At 49.2% G+C, this 21979-nt stretch overlaps 1 protein-coding gene across 1 annotated transcript in view; it reads left to right on the top strand.

Annotated features, from left to right (window-relative positions):
* LOC119385557 (uncharacterized) overlaps positions 1–10431 on the top strand; it is a 27465-nt gene extending 17034 nt beyond the window's left edge. Inside the window, exons 4-5 of the mRNA XM_037652974.2 lie at positions 6959–7196; positions 10040–10431. Coding sequence (XP_037508902.2) covers positions 6959–7196; positions 10040–10431 — 630 coding nt within the window. The remainder of the gene's footprint in view (positions 1–6958; positions 7197–10039) is intronic.
* Positions 10432–21979: the final 11548 nt, after the last annotated feature.

The following is a 21979-nucleotide window of genomic DNA, read 5'->3' as shown; positions in this document are numbered from 1 at the left end:
GCCAATTTGACAACACATCATGGGATAATTTATTGTTGCTGAGAAGCGCGATTATTTATTTGCGCGCCATCCGCTAAACGTCATTTATACGTGTTGATCCCCTGCGTACGTGTTCAAATTTATTATAAACCGATGTCTTTTATATGAAAATTGGATATGTATGGTGTGCTGAAGTAGCCAATAATTCACGCGGCATATATGAGCGACCGCAACAACTTGATTCGGTCCGCAATAAACGCGAGTAAACTCAGCGTCGAAAATTTATACAGGGTGTTTCAAGAAATGTGTCCAACCTTCTCAAAAAATCAGGAAAATGCGATATTTGCTCGGGGCTTTCAGAATTGCTTTTTCCATGGCGGCAAGAATCTTAAGGTAGTTAAGGACATCATTTAGGACAGTAATTAAGAAAGTTACATTAATTAACATTTTAATTAGTGGAGTTAGGTGATTGTGTCAAATGGGAGAATTGAAGTTCTTCATGCGAGGAACCCATCCGAGCTTTGATATTTCGAAAAAGCGTCCTCTAGTAATTGTTGTGGCGTAATGAAATTCAACGAAATGCAACGGCTTTCAACGGCGAAAGCCATCAAATTCGGTTGAATTTCATTACTTCGTAATTATTACTAGAGGCCGCTTTTTCGAAATCTCAATGTTAAGATGGGTTACTGGCACAAAGAACTTCAATTCCCCAATTTGACACAGTCACCTAACTCCGCTAATTAAAAAAGTTAATTAATTTTACTTCTTAATTACTGTCTCAAGTCATGTCTCTAACCATCTTAAGATGCCTAGCGCTACAGAAAAAGTCATTCACTCATTTTGGACGTCTCAGAAGAATATGGCAGTTGCGTTCTTCCATGTTTCTGTTTTGGTTTCGCCATTGAATTTGGTTGAATTTCATTACTTCGTAATTATTACTAGGTGCCACTTTTTCGAAATATCAAAGTTGGGTTGCGTTTCTGGAATGAAGAACTTCAATTCTCCCATTTGACACAACCACCTAACTCCACTAATTAAAAAGTTAATTAATTTAGCTTTTTTAATTACAGTCCCAAATAATTTATTTAACTATCTTAAAATCCCTGCCACTACAGAAAACTAATTCCGAAGGCAGCAATCAAATATCACATTCTCATGATTTTTTGAGAAGGTTGGACACATTTCTTGAAACACCCTGTATATGCAACACTGAGGACATGCGTGGGTGAACAGGTATGTACGTATGTTAGTGATCTTGCTTGATTGTTTGGTCACTTGCTCGACGACTGACATAGGAAGTGGGAGAAAAACAGGAAAGTGCTCTTGCGGGAGCTCTTTCGGTCCCTTCAATCTCTATCTTCCTATGGTAGCCGTCAGGCTGCCGACCAAACATGCTGCAAAGACAGTTCTATTAGTTTATTTTATATTTCGAAAGTCCAAAATTTCGAAAACAGCGAAAAAACAAGAACGTCTATAAAACGTCTTATCTTGGTCTTTTCAAAACGTCTTTTAAAGACATCAACTAGCGGGACATTAGCACAGCTATCAGACGTCGAAAAGACGTCTACGGCTACGGGAATGTCTTGACCAAGACGTCTATTAGTCCTTTTTGTAGCCGTTCAAGACGTCTTTTAGACGGCAAAAAGCTTCTTTTGTGTTACGTGGGTTGGAGAAAATAATTTCACCTGGCAGTCGCGTCATATTGGCACTCGGAAACCGTGTTCTTATTCGCGATAAATATCGTTAAGGTGTGGACATATATATATATATATATATATATATATATATATATATATATATATATATATATATATATATAGATATATATATATATATATATATATATATATATATATATATATATATATATATATATATATATCTGTGGGTGTGTGTGTACACACGGAGCGATACCAGGCCACAGAGGTCGCCCCCACAGGTCAAATATACTTCCGGAGCCCCTGCTCATAAGCATAGGTCGGCAAACTCACTAATGAGTCGACTCAGACTCAGATCGAGCCGTGAGTCTGAGTCTGAGTGAGTCAGGCTGACTAATATTTTTGTGAATCTGAGACCGAGTGAGTCTGGTTGAGAAAATTTTCAGTGAGTCTGAGTCCGAGTGAGTCTGGTTTAGAAAAATTTTGGTGAGTCTGAGTTCTAGTGAGCACTAAAGGCAAAATATGCTTGGTGAGTGAGCCTGAGTGAGCTCCACATTTTTTGCCGACCTATGCTCATGAGTACACACACTCACAGTCGTTTGAAAGGCGTGAGTGTGATTACGAGTGAGTGACAAAGGGCGTAAGCAAACCTGAGTATGAGCATGAATGGTTACTCATGAAGGTGAGTCGGTGTGCAGTATGGACGTGAGTGAGTATCAAAGAGTATGAGTTGGTGTGAGTATAAACATGAGTGAGTACTCGCGAGTGTGAGTATGAGCCAGTGATGAAGGATGTGAGATGTGTGTATGAACATGAGTGAATATTTATCGGTGTGAGTAGGCATGTGAGTATGAGTGAGCGTTGAGGGGTGGGAGTAGGCATGAGTATGAACACGAGTTAATATTCATCAATAAGAGTAGGCATGAGTGAGTGTTGACGGGTGGGATTAGACGTGAGTATTAACGTGAGTGAATAGGCATTGGTGTGAGTAGGTGTGAGTAAGAGTTGTCGAGAGGTGTGAGTAGACACCACGTGCATACTCATTGGTGTGAGTAGCCGTGAGTCTGAGTATGGGTGAGTGTTGAGGGGTGTGAGTAGACGTGAGTATGAACATCATACCGTACAGACGACTATGAACATGAGTGAATGCTCACGTTGGGTTATATTTTTGTGCTGATTGGTAAGTCTATTTGTGTTTTTATACTTTTGCATATATACGATTCTTATTCCTGCATTAATTACTGTGCCTTGTTTGTTTATTCAAGCCTGCATATCTTTATTTCTTAATCGCCCTAATATGATCTTTTAATATTGCAGTATTCAGAAATAAATAAATAAATATTCTGCATATTTGATAGAGAAGCTTATGCGCTAAAAATATTTTCACTTCTGCCGTAAAACTGTTTTCCGCACATGCGTATCACACGAATGGGTTCCACTCAATAACACCAGTGCACCCATGCATATCCTCCTTATCATAGGCGTGCGCACAAGGGGGGGGGGGGCAGGGGGAGCGGCCCCCCCCATTCACCTAAGAGGGGGGGCGCAAAGTCAGTTCCACACACTGACATAATAGGGAAGGAGGCGCTGCGACTCGGGGGGGGGCGCAATGTCAGCGCCCCCCCCCCCCCAGGTGTTGATTGTCCGATTGCTCATGTTGTGGTGATTGAGGCGGTGGCTACACGAAATTGCTGCAGCTGTCTCATTTCTGCAGCCAGGTCAGTTGTTGGCCACGTTGCTTTTCAACTGGCTCTTGGCTTGACCTCGTTCGTGCCGTGCAGCTGTGGCAAGCTGTGTAAAATGGCTGCGCGTTTATATTCTAGGAGCACCTTTTAGTGATAAGAAATTATTTTTGGTACTACGCGCATGTCAAGCATGTTTTCATAGATTTTCATTGCTCCCAAAGTCACGGCTCAGGAGGGCTAAGGTCATGGTCATCATTTTAAAATGACATTTGTTTTCGCCAATAGTAATGAGAACTAACAGTTCTCGTCAATATTGACGTGTTCTGATTGAGTGTTAGTTCTCAATAATATTGTGTCTAACATAAAAAACGGGCCCTTAAATTTATGCTTGTTTCCTTCATTTGTTTTCATCGTGTGACAGCAACACAGGTAAAATATATATATATGACATTAACTTAATGTCATTCGTTGTAAATGACATTAGATTTGCCGTGTGACGGGGGTATTGCACACAGTCATATCTGCAGAAGTTGTATCCATTCTCGAATAGCACAAATAGCGCACATTGACACAGGCGAGTGAGATGATACAGGCACTTGCCTGTGTCCTTGTGCCTTATTTGCGCTATTCCACAATGCATTCATACCAACTATAGCTCGGATTTCCTTACCAGTGAAAATGTATCTACACAAGTTGTACATTTTCCGCATGGGCCACAATCCACACGTTTTCCATACGCTTATGACGATTTTCCGTATGCACCTTACAAAATCCGTACGTTTCCATAACACCTTAGGTTTCCACATCTTCCTTATGAAAGTTTCCGTACACTCCATAAAATTTCCTTATCCTTCCATATTTTCCATAAGGAACTTTCCATACACTCCGTAAATTTCCTTATCCGTCCATATTTTCCATAAGGAACTTTCCATACACTCCGTAAAATTTCCATATCCGTCCATATTTTCCATAAGGACCTTTTCATATACTCCGCAAAATTTCCTTATCCTTCCATATTTTCCATAAAGAACTTTCCATATATACCATACAACTTCCGTATGCGTCCATAAAATTCCATATTTTTTCCGTACCTTTCATAAGGAAACTGTATGGAGTCCATATTTTTTCCATACGATTTTATACGGAACGTTTCAGTAGGGACTCCAGCGATAAGTCAATAGGTTTTAGGGAAGGCGAGATCTCCGCTTCCGCCCAGCGATAGAGGGTGCTAACCAATGATGAAAATGAATGCCAATATCAAGGAAAAGAACTAAAAGGAGCCACAGAGAACGCAAAAAGAATATAAGAAAAGAATCTCGAGAACACATACAAATGTCCGTTCTGAATAGCTGCAAAAAGGAACATAAATACAGCACATACGGAAGACTTCACATTCGAAATGGAAAAGTATGGCATGAATTTCACAAAAAGCGAACACAAGTAACATGTAGTGAAACAATGAGGCAGTTCGGGACTATAAAAAAAAAACAGTGCAATTGGTAACGTTCCGCTTACTGCAACAACGGCAATTATAAGAAGCAATTTCAATGCATCAGACGTTGCAGCTTTTTACAACCATATCTTGCGTAGCAAATCTATCCTTTATTTCGCCTTTTAAACTGTGTACCATTATTTAAACGACTTACTCCCTATGAGTACAATATAGAACAGTAATTTACGTGTGTATGCAGAACATGCAGGACAGTCCGAAGTAGAACTTGATTTAACGTTTTCGTCCTGTCTAAGCAACCAACATTTCTTGTGGCACTTTAGGTGCAGCTGCTGTTCGTCTACGTCGCGGTTCAAGCCCACGGACTACTCCATCACCAGCAGCCAACGCAAGCTGGATACCAGGGCGCTGGCTTTGGTGGCTACGCTGCTGCCGGGACACCTTACAGAGGATACGATGCCTACGCCTCTGTGGGTACCAAACACGCTCTGTTTATCGTTTTAATGTCGAGCATTTGTAAGAGCGGAGTGTCTGATTGCTTGCCATGGCAGGAGTGACAAGTGGTCTGATCGCGTGCCATGGCAGGAGTGACTATTCATTTTTTTAAGAACTGGCTAACAAATAGATACAGACATCTAGTTCTCTTATTCAGCGATAACAAACATGGATTGCACTTTGAGGGTATGCCTGTACCAACCTCCAGCCACTTTTTTGTCGAGCCTGAGTCGCAGCTAACCCTATTGAAGTGTGTGAAAACTGATGGCTCGGAAATGTCATATACCTTTTCTATGTAGCCCACAGTAATTTTAGTTGTCAGATATATTTTGTGAAGTATCTCTTACTTTCAGTCTTTCATTCAGTCATTATTTATTTAATTCTAAGACACTTTGTAACAGAAAACTGTATGTTATTAGGCAACATTCCTGTGACTATCGGTTAAAATGCGAAGAGAAATGCGCTTTCTTGCATATTAATATGGTGACATTTGAATGCAAGCTGATATTTGTACGTTTGTCGTCTGTAAGTGTTACATGGTAGACGCGTTCTGTCAAACCCCAGCAAAACGTTATGCTAAGCTAGATAACGCTTCCTTGCGAAAGCACATAGCAAAAACTTGGACAACGGCGTGGCATTGAATGCAACACCGATCATTGACGGCACTGCTGAGTAAATAAAAAAAATTCAAACTGCAAACAATGCTCCTGCTTTTCTGCCATGCAATGTTCCGGAAAGAGCAAGCCCTCAGTACGACCTTAAGTATAGTGTCGTGCTTGATAGATCTGAATCGCACGCGACGCTCCGGCTCAGTCTCTAGGGCAGAAACACACAAATAATTTCCAGCTTGGAAGTTGGCTGAACTTCTCGGGTGCAGAGCTTCGAGAATTACCGGGCTTGGTGCATGCACTCTACGTAGTGAAAACGACTTTCATCAAGCTTGGCAGCACGCCAGCGTTTGCCGTATTGCTGTTACTTCTTCCTTCGCCGCTCCTGGCATTCACGCTGTTCCTCGACAGGGCGATGTGTACGAGGCGAAAGCGCTGCGAAGCAGCTAGAATACTGAACCGGATTGCTAGGCTGGTTCTCATTTGCAATATGCAATATAATGACATCACTTTACTCGTTGCACGCTGTCATTGTAATTGTGGTAGTTATTTCACTTGCACATTGGCAGAATAATGGAGGTGAACATCTTTTGTCTTATCTCTTGCAGTCACCTCAGCCGACTGCTTTTTGCAGCAGCAGTGTGTATTACGAAGCTGTGATTGATCTTAATGCTAGAGATCTGTTCCACAGCTTAGCCAACAATAAACTAAGTTTATACGCGATCATAGCTTTCTGCTGCAGTGATTTGCTTCAATAAGTAGGTGTACATGACAACTGAACAAAGGCCCCACCCTTATTTCTTTCAGCCACCTCAGCCGTACAGTTTTGGCTACGATAATGTGGACGAGTACGGTAACCGACAGTTCCGCAGCGAGCAGGGTGACTCCAACAACATCAAAACGGGGTCATACGGCTACCGAGACGTCAATGGCCTCTACCGGCGGATCAACTACGTGGCAGATGCGAACGGCTTCCGGGCCACCGTTGACACCAACGAGCCGGGCACCGCCCCTGGCGCCAGCGCCGACGCTGTCTTCAGCGCTGCACCAGTCGTTCCACCGGTTCCATCAGGGGCTGCACAGGGAGTTGCACCTGCAGGCTACGCGGCTGGGGTTGCGGCACCTTACAACGCTGGTGGCTACAGCGGCTACGGAAGATACGGATACAACCCCTACCCAGGCGCTGCTGGCCCTTACGGATATGCTCCGTACGGATCTATCGGATACACAGCTGGCGGCCCAGCACTCGGCGGACAAGCATATGGTGGTAGCGCTCCCTACGGTTACGGTGCAGCCGGTTTCAATGGAGGCTACGTGCCGGGTGCTTATGCTTCCGCTGCTGGATACGGAGGGTTGCCTTCCGCTCACCACGGCTACCGCCGCCGTCGTTAATGACGCCCTATGGAGAACCATAAGATAACCGGAGAAAAGGCTTCTTTTTTAATAAAATGAGTAAAGAAGATCAAATAGCCTGCCTTGAATATGTGAAAAAACAAAGGTTCTAAATAGACGTGATATCTGAATGTCAAAAATACGATAGGTGTTATGTGTATACAAATTCAGTGATTACCATAAGCAGGCCATTATCTGGTTTGTAAAGAACGCACCAGCGTAGCACAATTTAATGCTGTTTAAAACGTAATCTCCAAGGTAAAAGGTAACCCTCAATTCAGTGAGAATGGCAGAATCAGTGCGCCCACGACGGCGCCTGAATTACCATAGGCTGCGACGCCAAGGCTTCGTGCGCGCTTCCACGAAGCGCGCACGTGACCACGGAGACTGGGATATTGCCCTATACTGCGCAGCTGTCGCGTACAATTAATCGCGGCACGAAACAGTAGGATTTTCACCTGTCTACCTATTGTACGGAAGAGAGCTGATTTTACCACTAAACACAATCATTTCAGCCAATACCTCGTCCACGAGCGAGTATACACGAGGCGCTATAGCGCAAGCCGGCCATCCCCGTCAGCTGGCCCGCGCTCGGCTGATGACGTCGCAAACCAACCAACGACAACAGTACGATGCTTGACATCGAGACGTACATTTCGCTCCCCGTACCCTCGTGCTACTCTGGTCCCCTCATCGTTGCGTAGGCCGTCGTAAAAAACTGACCGTATACTGCGTGAAGTGACACCTGCTAAGTATGAGATTAGCTCCATCTGCCCATCGTCATCTGTTGTTTGGTCCAGTGATGTCATTCACGTCTCAAGGCTTAGGCCCTACAACACTGCTTGTGAAAACGACATTTAAAGCTCCGGGACGGGGCTTTCGCCGCTGGGGGTAAAGCTACGTACCAGTGGCATCGCGACCAAGAAGGCGGAAGAGAAGGAGGACAAAAGATATGCTGGTGCGAGCTGTTCCTATCGGCAGCGCTGCTCGCCCGACCTGTTGTACATACATCAATACGTATTGAAGTCTGTGTCTTCCCCGTAACTACATGAAGCCAGAAAAACGGCCTGGAGCGCACCATGAGCGTGGCATGTAAGTCAAGCCGTACCTCACATGCATCTTATGATTTTTATTTTACTGCTTGTCAGTTATGTTCGTCAGGTAGTCATGTAAGACCATACCAAATTTTTAGGGGCGAAGCACCTTAGGGTCTCGGCGTGTCGGCGTGCATTGTGCATCGTCGTCTGCTTTCGGGACGGTCCTTTTGCTTGAGCGCAAGAGAAGGCGCCACCGCCTCTGCGCTCGCCGTGTGGCGAGAGAAATCGAACGGTGCACGTTGACTATGGAAAGACTCTTTCTGCGATGAACGCTGAACTACCAGCTCGCAAGTAACGGAACGCGCCCTCGCTAGCCGACGATGGCAGCATCTGCTAGCGAGTTTCTTGATTGAAAAAAAAAGTGCCCCTACCTCCTCGAAGGGAATCGTGAGGAAATGCGAATGCATTTCTTGCGCCGAGAGTACACGGCGTTGTAATTTTAATGGCCTAAAGCTGGACACATCGACGCGCTCAAGTGTCTCCCTTTTGGACGCCTCTTTCAACGAACGCTTCCTACGTGCGTTCGTAATCACCTCAGGAATGTTGCCACCGCCTTCAATGCAGCACAAACGCGTTTAGAACGCGCTGTTTGCTGGCTGTGCCAAGGCAGCACAAACGCTACAAACGCGTTTGTAGAAGGAGCGACGAAGCACTGCACCTAACCTATCCTACACTCTCTCCACACACGCGGGAGCTCCGCCGAGCTCCCGCGATGCGAGCGTCCTCACACGCCAGAGCGCGCTCCTCCTCACCACTCACTCTCCGCTACTCCGCGCGCACCATCTGCTCCGGTTGCTAGGGGCGAGGATAAGCGCGCGCGCCCGCAGCTGTTGCTATGGGAGAGGGAGTGAGAGCGCAGAGGCGTGCGGACACCGACGCATGACATAGCCCGACTAAGAAATGCATTCGCATTTAAAAACCGACTTCTCGCACTGCACAACCATTCACCGGCCCGTATATATAGGCACGGGATCTAGACCTGCAATATAGTGTCGGTGGGAGATTTCTCTTGTGCGTAGTTGAACAATAAAGATTCGCAGCATGCGTGTTAACTAAAAGCGGACTGCTGGTCTCTGTGTCTAATCTTTCTTCTGTCTCTCATTGCCCATTAGCAGTGATTTTACTGTAGGTAACACCGGCGCACACTGCATGCTTCGCCCGCTCTACAGGTTTCACGTTAGTGGAGCTAAAACACCCTTCCTTACATGTTTCGCCCTTCCCCAACTTTTTTTAGATGCGAAGACATCTCTTACTCGGGGGTATGTCCCTCGGCGTCGGCGTGGTATTCCGCACTCACACTAAGCATGCGCAACTCTCCTCCTTCCCTCTCTCCAACAGCTGCGCGTTACTCTCTCCACATCTCTACCAGCACCTGCTTGCACTTCTGCGTTCGCGCTTCTGCTCTCGCGGCGCATGCGCTACTCTCCTCCTCTAGTCTCCTCTCCTTGAAGTGGTAGAGCGCTGCGCGCGTTCAGTCCAGTGCTTGCTTCCGTTGACTCCTCTGAAATGCGCGCTCGACATGCCGAAACTCTCTCCTGCGCAGCGCCAGGGTGAGCGCCAGCGCATGCGCGTCCCCTCCCCTCTCTCTCTTCTCCTACGCTGCTCCCCTCTCGCGCGCCTGTCGACCGCGTTCTCCGCAAGTGCATATTCTGCGGCGAGAAACACCCCGCCACAGAACCACGCTGCCCTCGCTGGCAGAGGGAGCGCCAACTGGCAGAAGCCCGCCCCCAAGCCAGGAGAGAGCCGGGACACCATGAGGCACATCCACAACAGGGCGCCAAGAAGGCCTCAGCCCCGAGCTCCTTCAGGCAGACGCATGCCTCCCAGCCAGTCAGGCAGGGCGATCTCTTCGCTGACATCGCCGGCGGTCACTCTGGGAGTGACTCATCGGCAACACACACAGCTCCCAATGATCATTCCACCAGTGATCGGCGCGAGTCGGCGATTGCCCTGCTAGCGGCAGCAGTGCGTACAGCGCTGGAGTTCCTCCCACCCAGCTCCCCAGCCTACTCGCTGTGCGCGGCGGCTCTCGCCACACACCAGGCTCTGAACCAGAATGGCGAGTAGTCCACACCACCGCCCCAGGCCGCGCATCCTGCAATGGAATTGCCGTTCGCTGGGCCGCCGTCATGCTGCGCTAGCGGAGCACCGGTCTCTGCGTGACTTTGACATTCTTGCTCTGCAGGAGATGCGCGCCCGCGCGGAGGACCTCTCGCTTCGTGGCTTCATCGGCTACAGCGACCCGGCAGTATGCACGGAGGACAGCTGTTCGGATGTGCCTTGCACGGATACCGATCACGCCCCCGGCGCCCCCCGAACTGCTCTGTATGTGCGCGCGTCCATCGCACACGCGTGCATCTCCTGCGAGCGGTTCTGTGACGACAACGTGGAGTGCGTGGCTGTGACGGTTCGCATGGGTGGTGTCGATACCCCGGTGGCATGTGTGTACGTCCGTCCGAACGTCAGCTGTGACTTTGCTTTCGTGCCACACCTTGCCGCGGCGCTATCAACTGACTGTGTCGTGTGTGGAGACTTCAACGCGCACCACAACAGCTGGGGCCCCGCGAAGGTAGACCTGTCGGACGCGATTGCCACTGCAGGCCTCGTTATCCTAAACACCGGCGAGCCAACTTTCGTCCGCCGCGGAAGCCGCCCTTCCTGCATCGACCTGGCACTGGTGTCACAGTGCTGCTCCTACACGTGGACACGAGCCCATGACACCGCCGGGTCGGATCACTACCCCATCCTCCTCTCCCCCACTCATCCGAGTCGAGGGGCGACGCGAGTGTACGATGTGGTGAGGTGGGGTGTCTTCCGTGAGCTGTGTTCTTCCCGACAGCCCGCGAGTGACTACTTCTCGCACGTAGCTGAGTGCGCCCGCATGGCCACTACGCGTTGTGTAGTCCCAGCCGGCTCCCCATGCCCTGACATTAAGCTTCTGAACCTTCATGCTGCCCGTCGCCGCGCACAACGCCGTGCCATTCGCACCGATCGTGCAGAACACTGGAGGGAACAAAACCGTATTGACGCTGTGTGCAGACGACAAGCGCTGCGCCTCAGGCGCAACAGCTGGACGGGTGTCTGCTCGTCTCTGAGGGACCCCCGCCGCCGCAACCGCGGCTGGCCCATCATGAGGTCTCTCCTAAACCCTAGGGCCCCTCGCTGCCCCGTCCTTGCGATCGCGGTGGCGCGCGGCATCACCGAGCTCGCACTATCTGAACTACTGGCAGACGCCTTTGTTCCCCCAGCCCCCGATCCTACGCGCGTAAGCGCCGAGGATCTCAGAAGCCGCCGTCCAGTTCTGTCGCTTCCTGCGCCGTCTGACGCTGCTCTTTCGGAGCACCTAGCCTGCCTGTGCGACGCAGACTTTACAGAACACGAGCTTGCTCGTGTTTTGAACCGCAGACGTCACCGCAGCGCCCCGGGACCGGACGGCATCACGCACAACATGTTGCAGAACCTCGATGACAGCCAGCGCCACCTCCTGCTCGCTGCATTCAACGAGGTCTTTCGCAGCGGCTCCCTCCCGGATTGCTGGCGTACAGCGATGGTTGTCCCGGTGCTGAAGCGCGGTAAACCGCCGCGAGACCTGAAGTCATACCGGCCGATCTCTCTTACCTCAGTGCCGGGAAAGACCATGGAGGGGATGGCGCTTCATCGCCTCCAATGGATAGCCACTGCGCGCGCCACTTTCCCACCACAACAGTGCGGCTTTCGTGCCCTGCGCGCCACAGCCGACTGCATAGCCGCGGTCGTTGGCACGCTTGAGCAGGCACTGCACGACGTTGAGACAGCCCTGCTTCTTCTCCTCGACGTGCAGTCGGCCTTTGAATGCCTACCACACGCTGCTATCATCGACGCGGTTTGTGCGCTAGGAGTACAGGGCAAACTCCTCCGGTACATCAAGACCTTCCTCACCGAACGCTCACTGACTGTCCGTGTGGGGAGGGTGTCCAGTACTCCACGCCCTGTCACCACCGGTGTGCCTCAGGGGAGTGTGCTGAGCCCCTTCCTATTTAACCTGGTCCTCGCACCTCTCATTGAATGCCTCCCGAAAGGTGATACGTTTGCTGTGCGCGCGGTGATATACGCGGACGACATCGCCCTGTATGTGCGCGGTCCCACCCGCTACACCAATACCGTCCGCCGGTGCCTCCCGAGTGCTCTCGTGGCCGTGGCCGGGTTCTTGGACGGCATTGGCCTGCGCATCTCGGCTGCGAAAACTGAGGCACTCCTTGTGGATCCGCGCGCCAGTGCTCGCCGCACCACTGCCCCCATCACGCTGAACGGTGTCCCACTGCCGTGGAAAACACACGTGCGCTACCTTAGCCTCACCATTGACCGCAGACTCCAGTGGAACAACGAGGTAGGCCGTGTACGCCGTGAAATGCGCCGTGTTGAGTGCTGTGTGCGTCGCATACTCGCGCGAGGCGACGGATGCCCCGCCTCCTTCGCGATGACCATTTACGAGGCCATTGGGATGGCCAAGGTGCACTACGCGTTGCCCCTGTGCCCCCTGCGCCCCATCCAGTGGCATGCGATCGACGCCGACCACCGCCGAGTGCTGCGAATGTGCCACGGACTTCCGCGCAATTCGCGCATTGCGGACACACTCGCGGAGACCCGCGCCTGGCCGGCGTCACTCACAGGCGAAATGCGCGCGCTCTACCACCTGGAACGCCTCAACCGTGCACCGGATGGAGCAGCCATCATATCTCAGTTGCGCGCACTGCCCGACTCCCGCGTTGGCTTGCTACTCAGCACATTCGACGCCATCGTCGCGGACAGCGCTCCAAAGATTCCCTCGTGGCCTCCCCCTCATCGACGAGTGCCTCTCTCCATCGGGTTCGAGCTCCCGGGGGTCCGCTCCAAGCGGAACACACCCGCCTGTGCCATCGCACAAGAAGCCGCTGCAAGAATGGAACATGACCTGGAAGGAAGAGTGCAGTTTTTCACTGACGGCTCCGTGCTCCAGGACCATTCTGCGGCCGCTGCCTGCACGGCACCGCAGCTGGCATTGAAGCGCCAATGCCGGCTCGCCTACCTTGCGTCCTCCACCACGGCGGAGCTGGTAGGAATTCACCTCGCTGCTGACCTCATCCGTGAATCGGCGCACATCGATCGCGCCGCGATCTACAGGGACTCGCGGTCGGCACTCCGCCAGCTCGACAAAGAGGAGCGCGCCCCCCCCACTCGCACAGCGTGTAGCCCTTCAACTTCACGCACTGCGAGAACACGGTTGCGACGTGGCTCTTCAATGGATACCGTCACACGTTGGAATCGCGGGGAACGAAGCTGCTGACGACCTGGCGAGGACTGCACACGACCCCGCGGTTCCGCTGAAAACGTACGCGGACTCCGCAGATTCAGCACGCCAGAACATCCGACGAGAGCTCGCTCGCAACCACCCTGATGCGCGCGTAGCCTCCGGCTGCCCCCCGGAGGGAATGCTAAACCAAAAGGAGCGCTCCCTTCTGCTCGCACTGCGGACAGGCTCTGTCTGGCCCGCCGAGCGCCAGCACCGCCTTCGCGGTGCTCCCTCACCCCTATGCGGCGACCGCGGTGAGGAAGAAACACTCCAGCATCTCCTCATCTCCTGTAACGCTCTGGCTCCGCAACGGGAGCACCTCGCGCGCGCATTCAGGAGGCAAGGGTTACCCTGCGTGACCATGAACTATGTGCTGCACCCGGCCGGAGCCATGGACCGTGTTCGCGGTGCCCTACGCGCGGTGCTCGAGTACATTGATGCCGCGCAATTCGCAGACCGCCTCTAGGCCGTGCTTAGCGCCTGACCAGAAACGACAACGACGGATCTCCCCGCTTCCTCTGCCCCCAGCCCTCTACCTGTTGTGACCTTCCCTTTCCTCCCACCATCTTCTCCTCCTTTCCTTTTAACCCCTTCCCCTAAAGTGACGCGGTTGTGGTGTCCTCGACTGAGAGACAGTTACTGTGTCACTCCCCCACCTTTCTGTTTTCCATTTTCCATCAAGAACCTCTTCTCGCCCTGTGTCGGTTGACTCCTCTGAAATGCGGGCTCGGCAAGCCGAAATTATCTCCTGCGCATCGCCGCGATTAGCGCCAGCGCATGCGCGTCCCCTCCTCACTCTCTCTCCTCTCCTATGCTGCTCCCCTCTCGCGCGCCTGTCGACCGTGTTCCCCGCTCGCCCAGTGAGAATTAACGGTAAAAATTAACGGTAAAGAATTTTCATGTTATGGCATGTCATTTATGTTCCTTATACAGCCACGCGATGCCATACCAATTTTGGTGTACATCCCATCAATGAAACGGCCACGACAGCAAATAGTCTGCTGAGATAGATAGATAGATAGATAGATAGATAGATAGATAGATAGATAGATAGATAGATAGATAGATAGATAGATAGATAGATAGATAGATAGATAGATAGATAGATAGATAGATAGATAGATAGATAGATAGATGCGCTCAAAGTGGCAGAAGTTCGCTAGGAAATGGTTCGCAGTTAATAGCAGTATTACATCTGCAAGAGTTTTGATACTCCCCACCCGCGGGTAGAAGTGCTCCTCCACAAGACTACAGGTACTCTTTCAAGCTTAGTATTGGTGCCCTTTCGCAAGAGTATTCATACGCCTATGAGAATGGCAGATATAAATGAAAGTAGAAATTCAGGCGACGATGGAAGCTTAAACCTATGAAAAATTCGAGAATATGGGGTGTCACTGAAGCCAGCGTTTCGACAAATGGTCGCGTTTTTTCAGGCTAAAGAAGACAAGCCTTGAAGAAGACAAGTCCGCCCGTCAAAATGTCTGCTCTAGCGACACTCCGTGCTCCCAAATTTTTCATTCATATGAGAATAGCAGTAGTACTCCTCTTCAAATTCTAATAATACACTCTCTTCTCTGAGTGACAGCATGGAGCAGCTGAGCAAGACGGTCTCCCACCTCCAGGGCAGCATGCTAGCATGGAATAGAGAAACCATCAGCTGTTTTGCAGAATATGGTCGTTCTTAAAGAATCTGGCGACCCTAATGATGTGCCCGCGAGCGCTGTCGCTCTACGCCGCAGCCTTAGCCGGTCATTATTTGAGGGCTTTTGAAATGGTTTTATTTATTTACACTTCGCCTGCATCGCCGTGAGGCACTGCGTAGGGGAGGTACACATGGGTAATAACATAACGCAATTAACAATCGATATAATAGTTACAACAAATACAACGACATACAAGATACTTTTAAGAGAAAAACACTCGAATAAGAGTGAATTACCCAAATTGTAAACAATGACACAGTCATACATTTTAAACACCCAAACGCTCCGAGACATCAAACCATTCTTATTGACAGTGATATTGCGGGCATTGTTACAGGGAAGAAAAAAAGGTTTCATTATCAGTTTCATTAACGATATCGTCCGGCAGACGGTTCTATTCCTGTATTGTTTTTACGAAGAAGGAACTACTAAAAGAGTGGGTTTTATAGGGGTGTTCTAATATTTTCCGTGAATTGCATCGTCAATTTGAGACCTACGTTGGTGCGAAGAGATAATCAAGGGGGTTAATGGCATTTCGATTGCAATAAATAACATGAAAAAATTTATGCCGCAGTTTCTGCCTCCTCACCATTAGTGGCTGCCATCCCAACGTTTGTTTTATGTCTGTGATACCTGCAAAGGAATTATAGTTGTTGCTAACAAATCTCGCTGCTTGGTTTTGAATTTTTGCCAGTCTGTCGATCAAGTATTGCTGATGGGGATCCCAGATTACACAAGAATAATCCAGAATAGATTTTATATACATGAGATACAGGGTTTCTTTCACGGTCTGTGAAGCGTGCTTAAATTTCTGCGTATAAAGTATAGCATTCTACCTGCCTTTGTCACGGTCACATCTATGTGTTCAATCCACTTACCATTGTCGGAAAAATAGATGCCCAAATACTTATATTGAGATTCATTGCTAATAATTGAATTATTGATTTCGTACGTTATAAATACTTTACTAATCCGGTTGGTGAACGATACACAGCAACATTTCCGAAAGTAAAGACCCATTTCCAATTTTGACACCACGTTGATATTCTGCACAAATAATTTTGCAAAATTTCGGCATCCTTGCGCGATTTAATCTCCCTAAGCACTACACAATCATCTCCAAATAATTTAGTAGGAGAGGTAACACCATCAACTATGCTATTAATGTAAATCAGGAACAGCAGAGGTCCTAATAAGCTCGCTTGTGGTGCACCCGAGGTAACGTTTACTGCGCATGATTTTGTTCCGTTAATTACTACGCTTTGCTGACGACCGTTTAAGTAGCCGTTTATCCAAGTAATAACTTTATGGTTTATGTTTGCAGAAAGCATTGCAAATTCTAACAGGTTGTGTGGGACGGTATGGAAAGTTTTACGGAAATCAAGGAACACTGCATCTACTTGAGCGTTACTGTCTAAGTATTGCGCAATGAAATGTTGAAATTCAACTAGCTGGGTTATACATGAACGTCCATTTCTGAAACCATGCTGAGACGGTGTGAAGTTGATTGACTCCAAATATTTAACTGTTTCACTGTATATGATGTGTTCAAATAACTTGCAACAAATTGCTGTTAGCGAGATGGGCCTGTAATTTTCAACGGGATTACGTTAGCAACTTTCCAGTCATGCGGAACAACTCCTGTAATAAGTGTAGTTTCAAATATAACGCATAAGTACTGAGCAATGATGCCGTGACAATTTCTAGGAACAAAGGGTGATAGGCCGTCCGGCCCAACTGCCTTCGATGTATCTATCTGCCGTAACATGCAATCAACACCATTAATGTCAATATATCTTCCATGGAAGGCTGCGCTACTGGAAGCGCCATCACATCACCAGGCGTACTTGGAATAAAAACTGACTGGAAGTATTTAGCCTATCACTCAGCTTGGCAAAAATAAATCCTTTCTTATTTTTACTGCTCATTTCGGCATCAGGTTCGCGTTCCTCAGCTCTTGTTCATTAGACGCGGTACTCTTTTTGCGGAATTTACTCTACTAACATCGTGCTTTCCTAATTAAACGGCGAATGTCACCATTAAACCAAGGATTTTGTTTCGTTCTCTTTTTTAGTATTCTACTTGGTACATGAGCTTCAACTGCGTTAAGTAGCTTATCACGGAAAGAAGAAGACCACAGCGCCAAAGAACAACGGTTTTCTGCCAAAAGCAAGAACGTTGGATAATACAACTCTAATTCTGCAGAAACAGAATCATAGTCACAATGCTCATGCAGGAAAATTGTTCTTGGTATTGCCTGTGCTATTTGAACGTTTTTTATGTTTAAGTCTGTCACAATGGCCTTATGGTCGCATATACCAGGAATCACCGACACAGTGGAAACAACATTGGGGTCGTTACATAAGATCAAGTACAGAATGGCATCATGTCTTGTGGGAATATTCACATATTAAAAAAAACCCAAAAAACCATTCAAGAATTCACTAAAGTATAGAATGATGACCTATTATGTGTACCACAGGTTGTCCAATCAAACTCTGGTAAGTTAAAATCCCTACTCAAAAATACACTTTCTGGAATTGACTGCACCATTTTGGAAAGCAGTGTCATAGGAGTATCATCACTGTCCGGCGGACGATAGAAACAACTAAAAACGACAGTATTTCCGTTCTGTAAATAAACGCGGCGCCACACTGCTTCGGCTGAAATATGAAATGTCCTCGCTTGTTCACTCGTTCGCAACAAGAATGAATACGCCACTGCAATGGCGATTTCTATCTTTCCTATAAATAGGGAATCCATGTGGGAAGATGTCAGTATCAGGTATCGTAATGTCCAGCCAAGATTCTGTACCAATGATAATTTTCACTTGAGTAGTCGCCACAAGGGATGGAAACTCGTGAACTTTATTATTAATACTTCGACAGTTCACAAGAAGCACAGATATACGCCCGCACGAGTTTAAAGTCAAGTTCCTTCCGGTTCTGAAATGACTGACGTCACGTCTGTCAGCTCCTTGAGATCGCGCATCTGCACGAAGCAGGACGTGTTGGTTCATTTCACTGTCCTACACAAACGTCTTTCCGTTGATTATAAGCTTATCATAGTGAAGGAGCACTCGGTATTCTTTGCTATCTCTGTTTTCCCTTGCCTAATTCCAAAGAAGCCGTTGCTTTTCGCGAACAGCATGACTGAAGTCTTCGATACACTGAATGAAGTATTCTTAAATTTGTAAGCATTACACATAACACTTTCCCTAGCTTTCCACTCTGAGAAACTTGCAACAATACGCCTAGTGCGCCCCTCCGTGAAGGCACCCAGCCGGTGGGCTCGCTCGATCGAAATGTTATCAAGCTTGAGCACGTCCCTGCAAATATCTTTAATCAGGCTCTCAGATTTTTCCCAGATTTCTTTGCGCTCATTGTCTGGCACCCCATAAAAAATTAAGTTCAGCCGGCGGCTCATATTTTCGAGGTCGTCAATCTTAGCCTCTATCTTCCATTCAGATTTTCCAACTATTTTAATGCGCTCCTCGATTACATTTGATTTTGCTATCACGCTGTCTAGTTTCTGTTTAGCTCGGTTTGCTTCGTCACTATTTCCGCAAGTTTAGCAAGCACAGTTGCCTGGCCAGCTTGTACATCTAGAAGAATCTTCTCAATGCTCGCCATCTGCTCACTTTCGGTTATGTTCATAAGGCCAGGGTTTAACTCTACGTCTCCTGAGAGTAGCAATAGAGCCTCCCCCAACAAAGAACAGTCATTAAAGATTAACAGCCAAGCAGAGTCAACCACGTATTTACAAACAGAGCAAGTGAACAGGCACAACATCCGTCTATCAATGGCGCGCAACAGTCTTACAAGCATCACATTACTCGTGCCGTAACATTTTGCGTAATTCAAATAACCAACTTGATACATGAAGCAACGCAAGTTCGTGCCAAGAAGAGTGCCGCACCCTAGTCGACAGCTGCTGGGATGCTCCCTTTTATCGGCCTTGTAAGGCGGATCCGGAAGCGTTCCCTGCCGCGCAACCATGTGACCGGTTTGCAGTTCAAGCAGGAAGGTATGAGGCGTGCCATCTCGCATCAGTGGACGGCAAGGAGGGGTGCACTGCACATGCGCCATAGCTGCCATCCCGGGCTGTGCGGTAGACGCGGTAGCCGCACCGCTGATGAACGCCGCAGCCTCAAGGATACCAGGCAGCACCTGATAAATTAATAGCGCAATAGCTCAAAAACAGCCACTGGATGGCCACGTAAACAATTTTTTTAAAATATGGCAATAAGACTGCAGGGGGTTTGTCCACGAGATAGCCCCCCTTACAGCGATTTATTCGCTGAGACGTGGAGAAACCGCACATGGTCCTCCTGCAAGAACACTAACCGAAAGCGTCGCGCTACCCTGCTACGGGTCCATCGCGAAGCACGAAGGAAGAGGCGTCGGCTTCCTGATAAGGAAGAAGCTGACACATGTCGCTCACGACCTGCAACCGGCTTCGAGTAAGATCGAATACGTCATAATAGAGAACCCGTGAGTTGGGGGAGCATCTTCATCTTGAACGTCTACAGCAGTCGACAGGACCTGAGGCAGTGCTTCAAGACCCTCGTCTCCAGAGCAGCGCAGCTCGCCAGCGACTTCCCCCTGAACATTGCGGGCGACTTTAACGCTCCTTATCACACCTGGGGCTATCCGTATTGCACACACATGGAGGAGGACCTCTGGAGAGAGGCGCTCAATAGAAACCTGGTACCCGTCACCGACCCGTGATTCCCTACTAGATGTAGTACGTCGGCCAGCAGGTACACGACTTCTGACCTAACCTTCGTCAGAGGAGCGGCGGAAGCTAAGTGGCCCAACCTCAACACAGGCCTGGGCAGTGACCACTGCAGCCTGGCCACGACCCTGCGTGTAGAGCAGACAAAATTGCGCAGGTTCAGGGTCCTGGAACCTCCTCAACACTCGCCGGACGAGACACTCGCCGGACCATGTCGAAGCAACGAAGCACGCTGACACGCATTTTGCACGCAGCCAGGCAGGAATCCTTGGCGAGGATTACGGGGGTGTCGACAGCCCGGAGTTTGGCGCAGAAATTGGGGTCGCCGAAATCAGGTTGGCCATACACGACCTAAATCGCAGATCAGCACCAGGTCCAGACATGATTACGAACAAAGCCCTGAGGAACCTGGACGACAAATCGATAGAGTACCTCACCGACTTCAACAACCAGGCGTGGAGCAATCGGATAGTTGCGGCAATGTGGAAGAGGGCCGCCATCATCCTCATTCCCAAGCTCTGAAAACCGCCTAGTATTGACAATCTCAGGCCCATCTCGCTCACTTCGTGTATTGGTAAATTGGCCGAGCACGTGATCCTCAGCAGGGTCCCCGCTACTTGGAAGACAAGGACGTCTATCCCCAGAACATGATAGGGTTCAGAATGGCCTTTCCTACTCAAGATGCCATGAAGCTAATCAAGGATCACGTCATGCATCGCAACATGAGAATCACGAGAGCCACCAACGGGCAAGACTTGGAGAAGGCCTTCGACAACATCCTTCCCTCCGCTGTCTCGGGACCGATCTCGAGCCTTAGTCTCGGCAAGAACTTTCACGGCTACACGAGATCCTTCATGATGGGTAGAGACGCCATCCTCAAATTGGGAGAACTCGCATCAGACTCGGTTAGGCTTGGTTCTAGAGGGACGCCACACAGGTCAGTCGTATCTCCGACCCTCTTTAACGTCGCCATTATCGGTCTATCGAGGAAGCTCTCCGATGTCGATTGCAATCATCGCACAATATATGCAGACGACGTCACCATATGGTGCACCAGTGGCAGCGACTGACACTTGGAGGCTGCTCTTCAAGATGCCATCGAGGTCATAGAACATTACCTGATACCGACCAAACTCCAATGCTCACCGCGGAAATCACAACTGCTACTATACAGGCCCAAGCGCAGGGCCCCAAAGCGAAAGGGTGGAGGCCTGTAGAGGATATCGACATCATTGTAACGACAAGTGAGGGTGGTATCGTTCCCAGGGTGAACGCTCTCCGCGTTATGGGTATGAGAATCGAGTTGAACGGCTGCAATACCCAGACGGTACTGAAGCTCACCAAGGAAACGGACAATGCAGTCAGGTTGACAAGAAGGGTGTCCAACCGGCAGCAAGGACTGTGCGAGGCCAACGTCTTCAGGTTGGTGCATGCTTTCGTGATGTGTCACTTCACCAACGTCGCGGCCATGCACAACTGGCAGAGGTCGGAGCGGAATAAGCTGAACACGTTGATCACAAAGGCGGTCAAGAGAGCCCTCAGTTTTCCCATGTACAGGAGATCGGGGAGACTGCTCCACACCGACATGCACAACACGCTAGAAGAGATAGCTGAGTCACAAGAGAGGGCGCAGTTTACCAGACTTTCTACCACCAGTGCTGGGAGAAACATCAGAAGAGAGCTTGGAGTTCCCGCTACAGCGATCAAGGCTAGATTCTGCAGTATTCCGCGAGAACAGAGAGGGCATTACCGTTGCCCCCATTCCTCGGAATGGCCACCCCAAGTACAACGTGCGCAGACGATGGGCTAGGGCTAAAGCACTCCTAGATGATGCCCGCGCGCATGCCCGGAATTGATGTTTTGTCGA

The sequence above is a fragment of the Rhipicephalus sanguineus genome, chromosome 3, assembly GCF_013339695.2.
Source record: "Rhipicephalus sanguineus isolate Rsan-2018 chromosome 3, BIME_Rsan_1.4, whole genome shotgun sequence".
Classification (NCBI taxonomy): domain Eukaryota; kingdom Metazoa; phylum Arthropoda; class Arachnida; order Ixodida; family Ixodidae; genus Rhipicephalus; species Rhipicephalus sanguineus.
This window is presented reverse-complemented; position numbering and strand designations above follow the sequence as displayed.